Source organism: Seriola lalandi, unplaced genomic scaffold (assembly GCF_002814215.2).
Source record: "Seriola lalandi dorsalis isolate HSWRI2012SDOR001 ecotype SW California unplaced genomic scaffold, Sedor1 jcf7180002054658, whole genome shotgun sequence".
Lineage (NCBI taxonomy): Eukaryota > Metazoa > Chordata > Actinopteri > Carangiformes > Carangidae > Seriola > Seriola lalandi.
This window is the reverse complement of record NW_019525211.1, coordinates 300,384-317,339: the sequence shown is the minus strand read 5'-3', so window position 1 is coordinate 317,339 and position 16,956 is coordinate 300,384. Positions and strand designations below refer to the sequence as shown.

The 16,956-nt window shown below is 39.8% G+C and overlaps 1 protein-coding gene across 1 annotated transcript; it reads right to left on the bottom strand.

The window, feature by feature from the left end:
- Positions 1-696: 696 nt before the first annotated feature.
- Positions 697-15,758, bottom strand: acadvl (acyl-CoA dehydrogenase very long chain). The gene is made up of 21 exons (XM_023420819.2): positions 15,673-15,758; positions 15,345-15,432; positions 15,154-15,223; positions 13,694-13,765; positions 13,127-13,199; positions 12,944-13,008; positions 12,696-12,830; positions 12,419-12,563; positions 11,320-11,449; positions 11,040-11,165; positions 10,677-10,875; positions 9,079-9,183; positions 8,566-8,652; positions 8,099-8,161; positions 5,763-5,864; positions 4,435-4,532; positions 3,680-3,752; positions 3,395-3,467; positions 3,148-3,220; positions 2,864-2,939; positions 697-2,480 (listed from the first exon to the last, which is right to left on the bottom strand). The coding sequence occupies exons 2-21, from the start codon at positions 15,416-15,418 to the stop codon at positions 2,343-2,345; spliced, it is 1,977 nt and encodes a 658-aa protein (XP_023276587.1). The 5' UTR covers positions 15,419-15,432; positions 15,673-15,758; the 3' UTR covers positions 697-2,342.
- Positions 15,759-16,956: the final 1,198 nt, after the last annotated feature.

Genomic DNA, 16,956 nt, shown 5'->3' with positions numbered 1-16,956 from the left:
CAACTCTAAAAATGTTTAACTTTAGATACAAAATAGCTTTAGTTTAACACTAATCTAAACACTTTCTCAAAGCAAAGCTGACTTTTGTTTTAATCTTTTTGTTTGTTTGAATGCTTCCTCACTTTCAAGATTTACCACAGAACAAAGAAGTTATAGCATCTACAGGCAAAAGCAAAGACTGCCATCTTGGTTGACTTTTGGCACGGTTGCAGTTGAGTCTGTCAGGTATTTCTTTTAGTCAGACCAGTCGGGGCCACACGCCAGGGAAATTCTCAACGTTTTAACCACATGGCTCATGAAGCTGCACCGCAGCCCTCATCATCTCTAGACTAACCCCCGCAGAAGTTACACTTGACAAGTCTGCATATAAGGGCAGGAAGGGGTTCCTGTTTGTATTATACAACGGCATCTCTGCCCCGGAATACATGTGGTGGCAAAGCGCTTACTGCCATTCCTGTAAAGTGTTGTTACCCTGGAAGAGCCCAGGCTGCAGAAGTGAAAGCAAAGTTGCAGATTATAATGAATACAACAGAAATAGGAAGTAAGAGTGGCAGGAAGGGAGTGAAAACATTTCTTTAATAGGATTTTTTTTTTCTTTTCCTTTTCTGCTGCACACTAATATTTAATTGGTTTTTACCAGTTAAAAAAAACAGGCAGAGCCCTGACAAATGACAAAGAGGATCAGATAAACAGATAGACAGCCAGATCAATAGGTTCTTTATTTGTTATTCCCAATAGAATTGTGTTGTTAAAACCAAAAAGCTCAAAGCAAATCTGCACAAACATTGCAACTCAAACAAAACAGCTGAGACAATCATCATATGTAACAGCAGCACTCCCTGTCACAAACTTGCAGATATCTTAAGTTTAATGGAAGCCGTACAGTCAGTCAAAAACCCAGTTATTTACAGTTAATGATGCCTGCTACCTTTAGCAGAGAAAACAAACACTCCGTCTTTTGAAACTAACGTGACAGGCATTAGTAAAGAGTAGAGAATGAGACCTGCACATCTTGTGCTTGACTCAAGTCATAGCAGGAACTTCAAACAGCATCTGTGGACCCGTTTGTAAGGCAAAGGCTTTGCTCCTGATATTTAATGCGTCTGTGATGAGCACCAAGTGAGTTTAATCAACATGCAGAAAGGCATTAAAGCACATAAACACCACACCATTATATATACTGTACATCCGAACACAATGTAGATAAGTGTACAAATTCAAAGGCAAAATCTGTCCTTTAAAATTCCTTTGTATATAAATTAAACTGCTTAAAACACATTAGTTCAATACTATTCACTGGCCTCTTTAAGTTGCATTGTTGTTGTTGTTGTTCTTACGTTTAGTCATCAGACAAAAATAACACCACAACTTCACGTTTCAGCAGAACAAATGATGAAACCTTTCAATCAGTTGCAGTTATGAAGGCAGAGAGATAAAGTAAATGGTGCATTTAAAAGCTCCATGCACACATTCGAGACATTCTGTCATCAGTGGTTCTTCAGGTAGTAGGGTTGAAAAATCTGTGGATTTTTTGTACCTATTGTCCGATAAAAATTTTTTTTTTTTTTTACGTCATATTGATAAAAACTTCAGCCCAATTTCTAGAGGTTGTTAGTTGGAATGAAATCAATAAATGACAGAAATACAGGTTCGCAAAGAGACCAAAGCTGATAACAATCAAGATAACGCATTATAACGAACCCATAAGTTTCAAATTTTGATTCCTTGGTAAAAGATATGAATCATATCAGCCCTAGGTTTCAATCGCTGATCACTACAAGAATGCTTAATCTTAAAGTTCTGAAAAGGCGCCACAGTGCAGAAAAGGGGCGCCCCATGTGAGCGTGTTCACCGGGGTGTCATTTTTACATCACTGCCCATCAGAGCTGGAGCCGATAATTGGCCGTGACCACTGCAGAGTCATTTGACCCGGGACTGAATCCCGATTGTACCCTTTTCACTGTGACGACAAAAGCCAGATGTTAGTGGGTGTTGGCGGATTTTCTGTCCAGTGTAAAAGGGGCTATAGAGAACGGATTGAATTGCTCAGGAGGCAGAGTGGGCCGTCCACATGTCACACTATCTTTGGGGGGCGAGACACTGAACCCCAAATTGCTCCTGATAGTCAGATCACCCCCTTTTGCATGATAGCTCGCTGCCACCAGTGTGTGAGTGAGCGAGCGCTTTAAAAATGCAGCCATTTTACCATTTACCACTGATGTGTGATGGAGCAATAAAAGTTGATCAGGTCTGAGGGAACTTGGTGCGGATTACCCAGAATCTGGTGAGAGATGGAGGGAAATGAAATTAAAAAAAAAAAAGAAAAAGGGAGTGTGGTGCGTTTAGAAACCCAGGGGGTGAGGAGAAACCACTCCGCCGTTCTCCACCATGGCTGTAGAGATGGAGCGCAGGTTCTTGAAGAGCCGCCTGGAGTCGCTGGATTGCAGAGTCTTGATGTCGCGTGTGACCCTCTCATAGGCCTGAGGGATGAAGGGAGCATTAAAGCAAGTTCAAATGTTTCTTTCATGACACCACCTTTTTGGAATCAGGACTAGATGGAAAATTATGGCTAAAGATGGGCTGTTTACTGACTTTATAATATGCAATTCATTAATAAGTAATGATACGTTAGTTTGAACTTGATTTCTTGGAGAAGTGGCATTTGCACGTGAACTGGAGCTGCGTAGTAATCTATTATCAGCTGGTACCAGAGTCAATGAATGAATAGCTGTGGCCTCCTATTGTCAATATTATCCAGGTTACAACTATTGTAACGTTTTCAGAATCACACAGACTCATCTAAACAAGTCATCAAAATTAAGGATTATAGTAATTTCTGGCATTTTTTCAGCGTGTGTCTTACCTCCATACACCAGCTCTCACACAGCATCTTTTCGTGCTGAGCTGAGGCATTGCCCTGACTCAGAGAGCGTGAAGCCCTGCAGAGGAGAGGAAAAACACATGAGAAACGTCTCTCTCTGTGGCGTAGGAGTGTTCGTGTGGAAACAAAGGCCATAAAGAAAATGAGTTGGAGTGCACAGCATGAGAAGAAGAGTGAAGGAGTAAAAAGGGGACAGAGTTAAAGGTCGTGAAGAAGAAAAAAAAAATAAAAAGCTGACTGAGTTTTGAATTTGAATGTTTGCGTACCGGGACAGGACGACCACCATGGCGTACAGGTCAATGGCACAGTCCGCGACTCTCTTCAGCACAAACTGCTCATCTGAAACAGGACAGTGCTTGTTCAGATGACTTATCACAAATGTATTACACTATCATAAAACAAACATACCTGCAGACAGTTGGGGCTTTTCTCTACGTTTTTTTTTTTTTTTTTTAAATTCAACACCTACAAGGGTTTTTTCTCACCTTCACACATGCACACACTCTCACTTACCAATGATCTTCTTGCCATGTTTTATAAGCAGTTCCTCAACGACGGCTCCAAACTGTTCGATGGCTTTAACTGTCTAGAAAGCAAAAAAATAATAAAATATAAAACACACACACAATGGTCAGAGAGAAACAAACATGACACATGTACATGTACATCAGTAATTAGAGGCAACAAAGCAGAAAAATTCTATATCATGTGCTTTCATACTGTCATTGGACACCCACTCACTCAAGGCAAATTGCTTTGGGGAAGCCCCCTACACAAATGCCTTAGACAGTAACATACCAGGTCCCCGCTGTGTGCCAGCTCAGGATGTACGGTTCCCTGCAGTGTCAGGCCTGTGCCCAAACCTGCCTTCCTACAGAGTAAACAACAGAAGACAGTTATATCAACATGGCTGAGGAAGTACAAATGCACTTACCCACTAACCACAACAGCCACTTGGTGAAAACAGCTCAATACCAATTAGTCCTCCATTAGTTTCTATGCTGAATCTGTTCAGCCACAGTGCTGCTGTTCACAAGCCAACAGACAGTGATGCACGACTCAACTACAAAGAAAAGTCACTTAAAGCCTATGCAATGACTGCATGACTGAAACATGCGGCTCGTCCTGTGCACAGTGCGTTTAAGGGCCGGGTATGACATGCTGTTAAACCACAGGTGTTTATACCTGATCTGACCACAATCAAAGGCAGGGTGAAAAGCCAGAGAGGGGTGAGGTGCAGTTCCCGTTAAATAAGGTAACAACATCGCACATTTTCCGTCAGTTTCGTTCGTAGTGTCGCAGGTCTGGCCAGTGGCGCAGTGTGAAAGTGTGTGAGCATGCCAGATACTGAGAAAGTTTGTGTGAGAAGATAAGTTGTTGTAATCTGCACCACAGGACAGTGTGAACACATAAGAGAGCTGTACATGTAAGACTACAGACTGAATGAGGCCAGTTGCAGTTTTCTGCACATAAGCAATCCTCTGTGTGTGTGTGTGTGTGTGTGTGTGTGTGTGTGTGTGTGTGTGTGTGTGTGTGTGTGTGTGTGTTGCAACCTTTTGGCTCTCTTGGTGATTTCTCCAGCAAGCAGCCCAGCGTTGCCGATCGGGTTCTTCAGGGCTTTCTGTAAACCCTTCAACTGGTTACCAGCATTCTGGAAGGAGGCAGAGAGAGAGGCGCGCATGAGATATCAATGATGAAGACGACTGATTTAAAGCGCTGAAAACATATTTTCTCTCCTTATTTTTAGTGATGGGCTCCTACATGAACAGTTCAGCATTTGAATCAGAATCAGAATCTGCTTACAGCCGGTTGGATGTTCGGTCACTGTTACTAGTATGTGAAGAAACCACACACACGCACGCACGAGCACACACACACACACACGCACGCACACACACACACACACACACACACACACATGCACACACACTTTGAGTGATGAATTGTTCTTCCTGTAGATGTTGTTGTTTGTTTTTTTTTTACTTTGACTGTGGCTTATCTAGTCACAAATATCTGATGTTAAAATATATATTACAAAATACACACTAACAGAACAAGTCATGCCCCCTTTCATGCCTTGACTTGCATCAGTCTCACAACAGTTCTAGGATAAGACGTTACATGGTTTATGTATAAAACATGATGTAATCTTTACCTCAAAATCTTTGACCCAACGATGGGAGGCATGAGAAGTGTGGCCTAATACGGCAGGATTTCATTTAAAATAATGCGGTTCTCTCCACCATTAGTTTAAACTGTCTCAAAGTTTACTTCCTATATATTGAGGTGGAGGAATCCAGACCACAGCAATGAAACACCATCAACTGCTGTTTCAGTTTCTCTGCCTTTTATTTTTAAAAGACCAAGACATCAAAAATAAAAATCACAGTGTTCATCAGCGTTGGTAGATTGTGCGGTTTCCCACCAACCTATTAGGCTACTTTTTATTTGAGCAGGTGGGTGAAATGGTTTGGAGAGGCTTGTGGTAATTTGAGCTACTTTTTGCTTCATCAAGTTGGATAATTTAAAGTTATCATTATTATTCTAATGTACTGGTTCCTCCTCTCTTCCAAATAGCAGTCAATTACAGAGTTGAGTCTTTACTTTAAGAAACAGAGACTGACAAGTGTTAGGAAACACATGCCCAACAAGGATCCTTAGTGTAAAATAAGAATAAGGAAGTTGGTACTTGATAACCCATCAAAATCTTCAAGCTGTAGCAGTATCTTGTAAGTTGCATAGGAAGTACTGTTAAGAGTTTTAGACAGCAAGCAAAGATCACTTCCTCCCCAAAGAGCATCTGTACTTTTCCACACAGACATTATCAGATCACCATCGCTGATTCTAGGAAAAACAATACAACACAGGGGTTTTGTGTTACCTGGAAACCATTAAGGGCCACAAAGAGCCTCAGGATGTCATTGGTGCCCTCGAAGATTCGGAAAATCCTCAGATCCCTCATTACTCTCTCTACTCCAGAGTCCTGAGGAAACAGATACAGGAAAATGAGGAACTCCCACCTCTTTGCAGCAAATCATGTGCAGAATTAAGCTGCAAAAATCACATATGACACATAATTTACCACTGAGAATGAATTGAGTGTAACTTTCTTTGAGAATACTGAGCTGCGATATTCATCATACAAAACACTTTCCCACACAAGTTAAAATAAGGTGGTGATAACTCCAGGTGTGAACACTAATAAAGACAACCACTGTTCGTTTTAAAGCAAAAGTACAAGACAATGTAGGTATTTTAGTCAGCGCAGATGATGCATTGTATCCAGAAGAGCAGAAATGAAAATGTTCAGGGCACACTTCTGACTTAACTTCCTTAGTGAAACAGTCAAAATGCACTCAGTGAGCAGAACTAATCAAAGCCTGCTGTATCAGTGTTTTTCCCCCCCTCTTCCTTTTCGATAGCTCATGCCCGACAACTAATTTCACAGTCGACGTGCAGAAACATGAAGGAAGTGGACAAATAACAAAAACATCTGCAGTGTATCAACACAACAGAACAGCCTATAATAAGTACATTTCTTAAGCTTAATATGCTCAATTTCTGTCAACGTTTTTAGTGTAAATTGTTCTGTTGTTAAGCTAAATTGCTTTAAATTGTGCAGGTTATTTTTCCCACCCCATGTAAGTACTTGCAGATCACAGTCTGATTTGCCACCTCTGCAGCAGGTTCTTCAAAGTATCTGGGCAGACTTTCCACTGTATTGAGGCAAAGCAACACGTGTGTGCGAGAGGCGGCCTCCTGGATCGTTTGGTTTATTTTAAGAACAGCAACAATATTGTTGACACAACTTTACGTCGCCCCCATATTTTCAACTAGCTTATGCCGGTCTATTCTTGTTTTGTTTTTTTTAACTTGAGGAAACCATCAGTGTGGTTTTTATTCTCTGAGAGTCAGCGAGTTGTATGTGACTCAATACTACACTGGTATGACAGAGTATATGTGGCCTTATACAATGATATATACTATATATATATAAGTGTTTTCATAGAAACAAAGCTGTATCTAAATGGATGCATTTAGAGCAGCAAACTTTGCACTCTTATTGCCGGCTGATGTCATCACTAATGAGTTGAGTATAGAAATACGATGTTAAATAAATACGTTGAGAAATCACTGCAAATACAGAATCAGCGATATGCTAATATTGTCGGATCAGTACACGGTGATGTGGTGAAGCAGGAAAGAGTTCCTTCTATAATCAATAGTAGCAGGAACTGAGGAGAATCAGGAAACTGGGAACTAAAGGTCACATACCTGATTGATTTTCCACTGTATGTGAAGAAGCAAGAAGACTACGCAAATAGATGGATAACAGATTAAGAAATGAAAAGATTTGTTTGAGACAATAGAGACATTGTCATGTTGTTTGTAGTTAACTGATTCCCGTAATGTTTGAAGTTTCAAAGGAGACACATGACTGAAAACCCAAGAATGACTGTTGGCAAAGTATCAGAGATCTTTATTTCTGCGTTAGTACTTAACTGCATTATAACAACTGGCAATGTTTTGTGTCTCTTGGTTACTTGTTCACTCGTGATTTCTGCTCCCTAATAACTTTAGGGTTCATAATAATTAAGTCCACCCATCGTCCTAATGCTTGATGATTGTGTGAATGAATGTTGTCCACAAGTTGTAGCAGCACTGAAAACTATTCCGTAATAGCTCCAAGGTTGGCAAAAATCCTGTCCCCAGAGCGCAGACTTCAGCTGCAGTCAGCAACTCTGGCACAGGAAATGCTAGTTAAGTTGCTATGTTTCTAAACCGGGTCTGGAAAAGTTCCTGCTATGTGCATATTGTGGTAAAAACACTAGTAAATCCCAGACCTATTAAGACTCTACATCTGAGTTCTTGGAAAAGTTCTTGGGGTGAAAACTGGCTCTACTATTCTCAGAGGAGGGAGTTCCTAAAAAAAAAAGAAAGTCCTGGGATTTTGGGCTAAAACTTTGGGCTAAGACTTACTCATCACTGCTTATACATATAGTCAGCCAGCTAAAGCGACTGTAACATTGCTCATCTACCTTGTGAAATAGTTGTTCGATTAACTTGTTGTGTTTGCTTTTCGCGTACTCTATATGTACACAAATGCTAAAATTCAATAACTGGTGACAACACAAACTGCTGGCGTGTATTTTTGTATTTATGTGGCTTCAGCTTCGTCGTCTTTTGTATGTAACAGGATGTGGACTGAGCACTCACCTTCATGAAACCCATGCCGCCCATAACCTGTATACACTCATCAGTCACAGTCCACGCCGCTTCCTGTCACAATTGGGGGAAACAAACAAACAAACAATTACACAAACACACACACACACACAAACACGCACGCGCCGCGCACACACACACACAATCATCTTAATTTAGTAAACAAGTCTCGAGACATCCACTTCCCCTACCACCATATGTCTTCAGTTTTCCACAGAATAAGGAACCTTATAAATGTTATGAAAGACGTGCTGTGTTTATCGGCACCCTAGCTTGTGTAAGAAGTTATTAACATACATACAAAGTATAAAATTGGACTAATGCGAAATTTTCTAAAAACCTCCCTGGTTTCCATGAGAGATGGTTTTAAAAGCAATTATCACAATCAGCCAGGCACTATGGGAACTATTAGCACCTCTGGTATGCCTGTTAAACCACTGAAACTGTTGAGTCCTTACAGAGGCAAAGATTTTGCTGATGGCAGCTTCTATCTGGAACTCAGTCGCTCCACTGTCCATGTTGCCGCTGATCATGTAGGCCATTGACTGTAAGAAGACACAGAGAATGCAATGTCAGAGTGGATTTATAACATTTTTTTTACAACATATTTTCTGCAACAGTAAAAAATAATGCAAAGATTACACACTGTGACTATACAAGTGTGAAAGTGGTTTAATTTAACGAGAATTCGTGCTGAAAACATCTTTGCTTAGCAAATCAAAATCGTATTTCTTTTAAAACACATGCTTTACAGTAAGCATAAACCAGCGACATGCCACAACAACAGAGTCTGATTATGCTGTGCACAGCGAAGTTTGTGGGTAAAACAGGAAATGACACCTGATGTTGAGAGACAATGGCAATATTTAGTACCATACCGCCTTCATTAAACATCTCAGTTTCAATATAGCTGAGAAACATGACAATCAGACTGGAGTACAGGTTAAAAATCCACTGTTAGGTAGTCTGACCTCAGTGACGTAGTGCAGCATCGCCATGCGCGCCATCTTCTCCTGGATGGCCCCGTAGTTGTGGATCTTGCTCCCAAACTGGGTTCTGTTGGCTGCGTGATCCACCTGATTAAAAGAGGAAAATCACCTTCACTGTCACACTTTAATTCATAGTTACAGGCAGTGTCTTCACTGACTAAACACGTCATTCCTCTTACAATAGCACATGAGAACACACAGATTTTGTCCCCCATACACATGCGTCTCCAACTCAGCTTATAAAATATTGAAGACAGGGAATTTCCAATTTGAACCTCTTTAAAGGTTTCTATGCTGTTCTCTGTTCTATGGAATCTCATAAAAGCACAAACAGCAAAATAAATATAAGCGGCTTTTTGTAATCAAGTCGGATGGATTTTACAGTCTACAGGAAAGTTATATGCATACAAGCCATTAAAGAATGTATAAGCTAAACTTTGTTTAGGGAGAAAAGAATCCTGTTTACTGTGAGTGGAGCAGCATCTGACAGCAACAGTAGGACAGTATGGCAGTAATTATTCATTTTAATAATTCATAGTGTTTAACTTTCTGTTAGAAAAAAAAATCCCCATTATTTGATGGTTGCAGCTTCTCAAATGTTAGAATTTGCTGCTTTTCTATGTTTCACTTTAATGAACTTCAATGAATATTTTTGTTTGATTTCATATTGTTGGTCAAATGAGACGAGAGATCTGAAACAGTCAGCCACAGCATTTCCAAATTTTTCTACTTATAACAGACTCAACAAAAAGGATCATTAGCACTGAAGCAATGTCCGCGCACGATAATCAAATTTATCAATGCAACTTTACTTTCTGTGCTCTTCAACACAGAAAGGATTGTTTTAGTTTTAGACACATTTCAGTGACATAAACACATTATTGACCATTGATTAATCACTTTCAAACCTTTTTGAACCATATAACGTGTTGAAATCTTTTACAGTGCAACAATGGCCACTGCATTAACCACTTTGCAATCATATAACATGACAAGACTGATTGTTCTGCGGTGAAATTAGTCACACGTTTCCAGTGTCAGAAAGATGATGCAACTACCAAACAGGCTGAATTAAATTTCAAAAATGAGTCTGTTGTTTCTTTGCTACGTTAAACTACTGCCTGTGCAACAGTATCAGTACACAAAGCTCAAAATGATCACATTTAAGACACTTCTCTCTCTCTTTATGAGCTTGTTATAAAAAACATTAGAACATACATGCAGTATCTGGTCACATGCTCAACCCAGAATAAGGCTTGAGAAAAACAACACACATGACCAGAGCACATTTGAATCTTCAGCATCTCTAACCTAAGCAGGAAGTTGCATAGCAGAAACAGGCCCTACCAAACTAGAAGATGGGGAATTTCCCACAAACCCACAACGAAGGAAATACAACACTGAAAGAGGGGGTGTAACCAAGACGACACAGATAAGGGTCCATGCAGCATTTACAGAGACTTGAAGCTGTGAACTAAAGATAAATGTCTAATTCATGAGAACAGCTCAGCGCCTGTTGTCATCCATGACACCATTTCCTTAGCTGTCTACATTTATTATGCAATAGGTAGTTTACTCACAGCTTTGGTGATGACTCCCTTCATGGTTCCAGAAAGGGCGGCTGCCATGCCAAATCGCCCATTGTTCAGGATGTTCATGGCGACCTTGAAACCTCCACCCACCTCGCCCAGCACACAGTCGGCTGGCACGCGAACATTATCAAAGTAGACCTCGGCCGTGTTGGACGCCTTGATGCCCATCTTCTTCTCTGGAGGGCCACTGCAAGCAAGAATACGGGACAAGAGAGTTTTAGGGCGTACGAATAAAAAGAGGAATTTCAACCTGAAACGGCCCATTAGTCATTTACACAAATTACGCTTAATCATAGCTGATAAAGTTTGTCACACTTTGGTGACACAGACAGTAAAGGGAAGGGTTCTCACTGTGTCACTCCTCCGAAGCTCCTCTCCACGACGAAGGCTGTGATCTTGTCCTTCATCTCCCCAGTCTTGGGATCCTTCATGGGTGTCTTGGCAAAGACAGTGAAGATCTCAGCCAGGCCTCCATTGCTGACAAGAGAAAGAGGTCATCAGATCATGGGAGAACACAAGCAGCTTTTTGCCATTACACTGTATTATTGGACATATTATACAGTGCTGCCTCCTGGCGGTGAAAGTAGCAAGAGAAAGGAACATTTTCTGGATACTTGTGCTGTGTCCTCACCTGATCCAGATCTTGCTTCCACTGAGAGTGAAATATTGTCCGCAGGGGGACTGAACAGCCGTGGTCTTGATAGAGGCGGCATCAGAGCCGCTGGCTGGTTCAGTCAGACAGAAGGCGGCTACATGCTCACCTGCAGCGAAAAACACGCACAAGTACACGCACAACAGAAATATTAAACAAGTCATCATGTTACTTCTCAATACAATGAAAACCCTTGGTTGAAGAGATAAACAATACTGTTATTGTCACCGAATCCAGTGAAAAGACAAAATGCCACCTTTAAAAATTCATAATTGAAGAAGAACATGACTCAGAGGTAAAAAACAACCAACGTCCCTGGTTCAAGTTCAGCTGAGGACCTTTGTTGCGTGGTGCCCACCGCCTCTTTCTCCCTTATTTCCAAATCTACCTCTCACAGCGCGACTGATACTGGACTTTTGTGACCAATGTTGATATTTGAGAGTTTAAATAAATTTTCTTTATACAACCCCTGACATGAATTAACATTTCGATTAGGTTCCCATGAATCTGTTTTGGGCAGAACATTTTACAGTTGAAAAATAAACACACTGCTCTCTGGTGGACAAACTATAGAATGGTGAAACTGTTTCACAACATATCTTTGGCTGACATATACTGTATGACAATACCAATACAATTTTGAGTTCTCAAAACTCACCTTTTTGGAACTACTTGAAATGTTTTGTGACATATCCCATTATTATGAGGAAAACTACAGACATTGAAATGTATTCTAAGTCAATCCTACATAAATCATCAGCTGTCATAACTAAATCCATAAATCCACCAAATCCACATCTAGAAATAGTCCCCGACAAATGCACTATTTACTCCTCTGTGAGAAACCTCTCCTTGAAGATAAAGCGCACAGCTATTTTAGCAAATGATTTGCTTTTTAAAAAATGAGGAAGGAGTCATTAAGTGTCTTGGGTTTGGAGTGGATTTGCTAACACTAATAAAACACAGAATATCACCAGCCTTATCCTATCAAGAGCATGTTTGAGTCAAGCAATATACAACTAAATATGCATCTAAATCGAGATACTGACAATGCAACGTCAAAAGTTGGTCATTTTACCTGTAGCAAGCTTAGGCAGGTACTTCTCCTTCTGTGCTGGATTCCCAAAAAGCAGGATCCCCTTGAAGCCAATTGACTGGTGCGCTCCCAGAGTGATGCCAACGCCCAGATCATGGCTGCCAACGATCTCGACCAACCGGGCATACTGCAAGATGGACGGATATTGTCACATTAAACTCACAGCACCCACATGTTTACCTGTCTGACCCAAGCAGCAGCTAGACAATATTTACTATTGTGTGTGTATTACAGAGTAAATCTAATCAAGCAGACGGACCTGTGTGTTTGAGAGGCCGAGGCCGCCCAGGTCAGCTGGCACCTGTAGGCCAAAGGCACCCATCTCCTTCAGGCCTTCCATGGTGTGATCCTCCACCTTCTCCAAGGCATCGTTCTTGGCAGGATCATTCACCTCCTGTTCGCAGGAAGCAGAAACACAGAAGGTGAGGGGTGACTAAGAGTTGTAAAGAGGCTATCAGCATGAAATCCGACAAATTTATCCGTGAGCTCCAAGAGGTTTCAAATTACCTCAAAAAATTTGCCGACAGGCCCCACAAGCTCTCGGAGGAACTGCTCCTGCTCCTCATTGAGGGCTACAGGACAGAGAAGAGTGATTACACTGCTACCTTTCTTTCCAAGTTCCACAAAGATATTTAAAGAAATGTTGGCATCTTTTAAAACAGATATTAACAGGAATGTCCTCTGATTTACCTGAGGGGAAGGGAAACACTTGGGGAGTCACAATCTGCCCCTTGAAAATGTTGACAGCAAATGATTTGGATTCCTGTGGGAAATTAAGTCAAACATAGTCAAGCTTGTGCAAACACAAACAGAATATCCAACAGAGTTAAAGATGTCCTTAGCTGTCAACTGTGTATCTGTTGTGTATCCCTGAGGTTCAACAAGTCTGTTAAATGCATTTTCTTCCTCATAAAAGATTTCTAAAGCTGATTTTCAAAAACATTTTGCTACCTGCATATTTTATTATTATTTATGTTTACTAGCTAACTAACTTCTTTTCTGCTGCCTTGCGTGAAGCTATTTGTGGGACTGTATAACCACGAGTACATGGACATGCCTCCAAATAAAATTCATTAAAAACTTCTCCATAGTGCTACAAGAGGTCAGAAGTTCGACGGGGGACCTTTAATTCTGCAGACGTGATTCATACAGTGATGTGTAGCAATGGTGGCAAATCTTAACCGCTTTGAAAAATACTGTTTAAAAGCCATTTACAACACAGAATGATGATATAAATATAATAATGAATTTACATACATCAGCAACTGTCTTCTTTTCCACTTTAGTGGCAGTTTCACTGCCGACTGCTGCTGGCTTCTCCAGCACCGCCTGAAGAGGAACAGACACAAGACACAGAGAATAACTTAAAAACAGTTCATCGGTTCAATAAAAAAAAAAAAAATGTATTATAAACTGTAAGAAAATGAAGCTCCAAACACATTTGGTGCAAAAATCAATAATAATAGATAAAGTAAAAGTACATCTTGCAATAATTCAGTCATAGTTAGAGCAAAGCAGTTTGACTTAGAGCCTTAAATTTATTAAAATTTATCTAAAATTATAAAATTTATAAATGCCTCTATATGAACTGGCAAAACTAATTCACTGCTTTTTCATGTTTGTAGTTAGTGAGAGAGAAGGGGACTGTTCAGGGGACACTGTTTTAGGTGATTATAGGATAGAATGATTATGAAAACTGAATGAATGAAAACTGAATATATACTATGTTGATCATGCGTCATTACCAAGCTGCTGAGCTGCAAGTAAAATCATTATTTTAAGATCTTGACACTGTCAGACAAAATAAACAATAATACAGGTTAATGAAAGCGGCTGTGCTGTGAAATCTGCTTTGTTGACATTTAAAATTCATGATCAGAGAAATTTAGAAGCAATATCATTTTATTACACCTTAATTACAGCCACAATTCATCCATTACCAGATGTAAATGAACTGCAGATATGTCACATTTTTCCTGCTTGTAAAACAAGAAAAACGTTGGCTTAACCATCCTGAATTATAAATGTGGCTTCAGAAGAATAAACACTCCACTTCTGAAATACAAGAATCTGCTGCAACTTATAAGAAAAAAAAACAAAACAATCTTTTCTGATTTCATTTCAGAAACCCTCACCAGCACTTTCTTGTGTCTTATTTCTTTAAATGAAAAAATCTAATAAATGTCTAAGCACTTGTGCTGTGGCACTGAACAGGCTTTTAATTGTTTTGTTCAAAAAGCAAAAAGAATAAACTCCCACTTTTGGACGACATCCAGCTCATGCTCCCATGTGATATGACTGCAGGTATTGTAAGTTGGCTCAAACGAATTTAAAACAAGTAATAATAAGTAAGTATACGCTAATAAATAATTAATTATTTAATAAGTAATACGTAATAGAGGAAATACATTTTGTTCAATTGATTATTGTTAGGTTGATATGCAGCACTGTTTGACATCTTCTGACAACTGTCTGTCCTGAACCCTGTCCTGGACAACTGTAGTGTCACCCACATTCATGGTGTCACCTTTATCAAGGAGTCACGTGATCAGCGAACTTTCACCCACTTCCAACGGGAGGGGATGCCAACGTTATGTCATCCAGCCACTGAACAACAATCCGAGCATATTCTAAAAACACTGAATGCTACAAAACATATCTTATAAAATGCAAATCACTGGGAATATGAACCTTAATGAAGGCTAATGTTATTGTACCTGTGCAGCTTGGCTTGCGTAAAGACGGGAGCTTTGCACACCAACCACAGCCCTGGTCTGCCGCTGACCTCTGTAGCCCAGACAAGGATACATAGGTCATTTTGAACATTGTTAGCAATTTCGTTATTATTAAAGCATTTCATATTCGTCAAGACCCAATACGTTCAATAATAGCTATAAAAATGACTTACCCAGACACAACGGGAGGAATCCTGAGAATGGTGCCACACAATGCGGAAGACTGAGTCACTTTGCGAAGCAGCATGATTATATTTTGTTCTAAAGTGGAAAACAAACAGAATTCACCGTGATTAGTTAAATAACACAGACAAGTTATGAAACGAGGGCGGCTAGCTAACGGTGAAAATAGCGGGCAGCTATGCTACGTAACGTTTTGTAACTTGACCACTTTTGATTCGGTGTTTTACTTCTTCGTAGAAAAATAAAACAGCAGTGGCGAGTTAAAACATTTATATTCCTTCTAGCGAAAACCAAAGACACCAGTTATTAATCACAGACCTGTACAAGTTATGTTATATCACGTCCCCAACGACCGGGCAGAAGCCGACTGACTGGTCCCCTACTGACCTGATTTTTCCTCTTCTGTTGTCTTCCCAACCGCGGTGCTTCATGGGATACGTAGTTTTACAGTATCGGGGTGGCCCGAGAGACTTCTCCAAACAGCGGAACTGAATTGAATACAAGAAATGCACCTGAAAAATTTTAATTTGATTAAATAGAAACACATTTTAAAAACAACAGAAGAATAAAATTAGAGCAAACGTATTCAATAAATAAATAAAAAAAATACTAAAAATACTAAATAAATAAGTGGAAGTTGTGCTATATAATATACTGTAGACTTCATTCTGTTCGCAAATTCTGAGATTTATAGTAAAGTCAAAATTATTTTTTGAATTGACAAACCTGTACATAACTACATTTATGTATATAGAATTCTGCTATCATCACATTGTTATTACGTAAAGAGACAACTCAAAACTATTGCCCTGCATGAAGAACCCTAACTTTTTGAAATTACCATAATGAAATTCTGAAATAACATTTTTGGTGGTCAACCAGCTATTTAATCTTTCCCAGGCTTTGGTGATGTAGAAGAACAGAAATGTTGAGGCTGCAGTGGACACAGGCTCACCAAAACCAGACATCTGAAGACTGGAAAAGCCAGTCAAGCTTCATCAGTATGAATCCATAGACCGGCCCCGCCCTGTATCATTCCAGGCTGCTGGCGGGGTGATGGTGTGGGGAATATTTTCTTGGCACACTTTGAGCTCTTAATACCAATCAATCATGGTCTGAATGCCATAGCTTATCCGAGTATTGTTGCTCACCATGTGCATCTCTTTACACTCAAAGTTATCCATCTTCTAAAGGCTACTTTCAACATTATAACACACCATGTCACAAAACAAAAGTCATCTCAAACTGGTTTCATGAACTTAACAGAGTTCATTGTCCTTTCCAGTCACCAACAGGCTCTCCTGTTCTACACCTTTGGGATGTAAAACAGGAGCAGTAATGTGTATGTTCTTTAGTTTCAGTATGTTTCTTACAAAATGTACATTCATTACATTGTAATATAACTCTGGTGATTACAATACTGTTAAGGGTTCTAAAATCAACCAATTTAATTCTTAAGGAAAATGAGTTACTTTGTTCTTATATTAACAGTGTTGGTTTTTTCTTGTAAGATCTCTTTTTCACCGGAGGATGACAAAATTCCTTTTGTTTAACAGTTTGTTACTACATGTAACACCCAGGAAACTGATGTCAAATAATAAC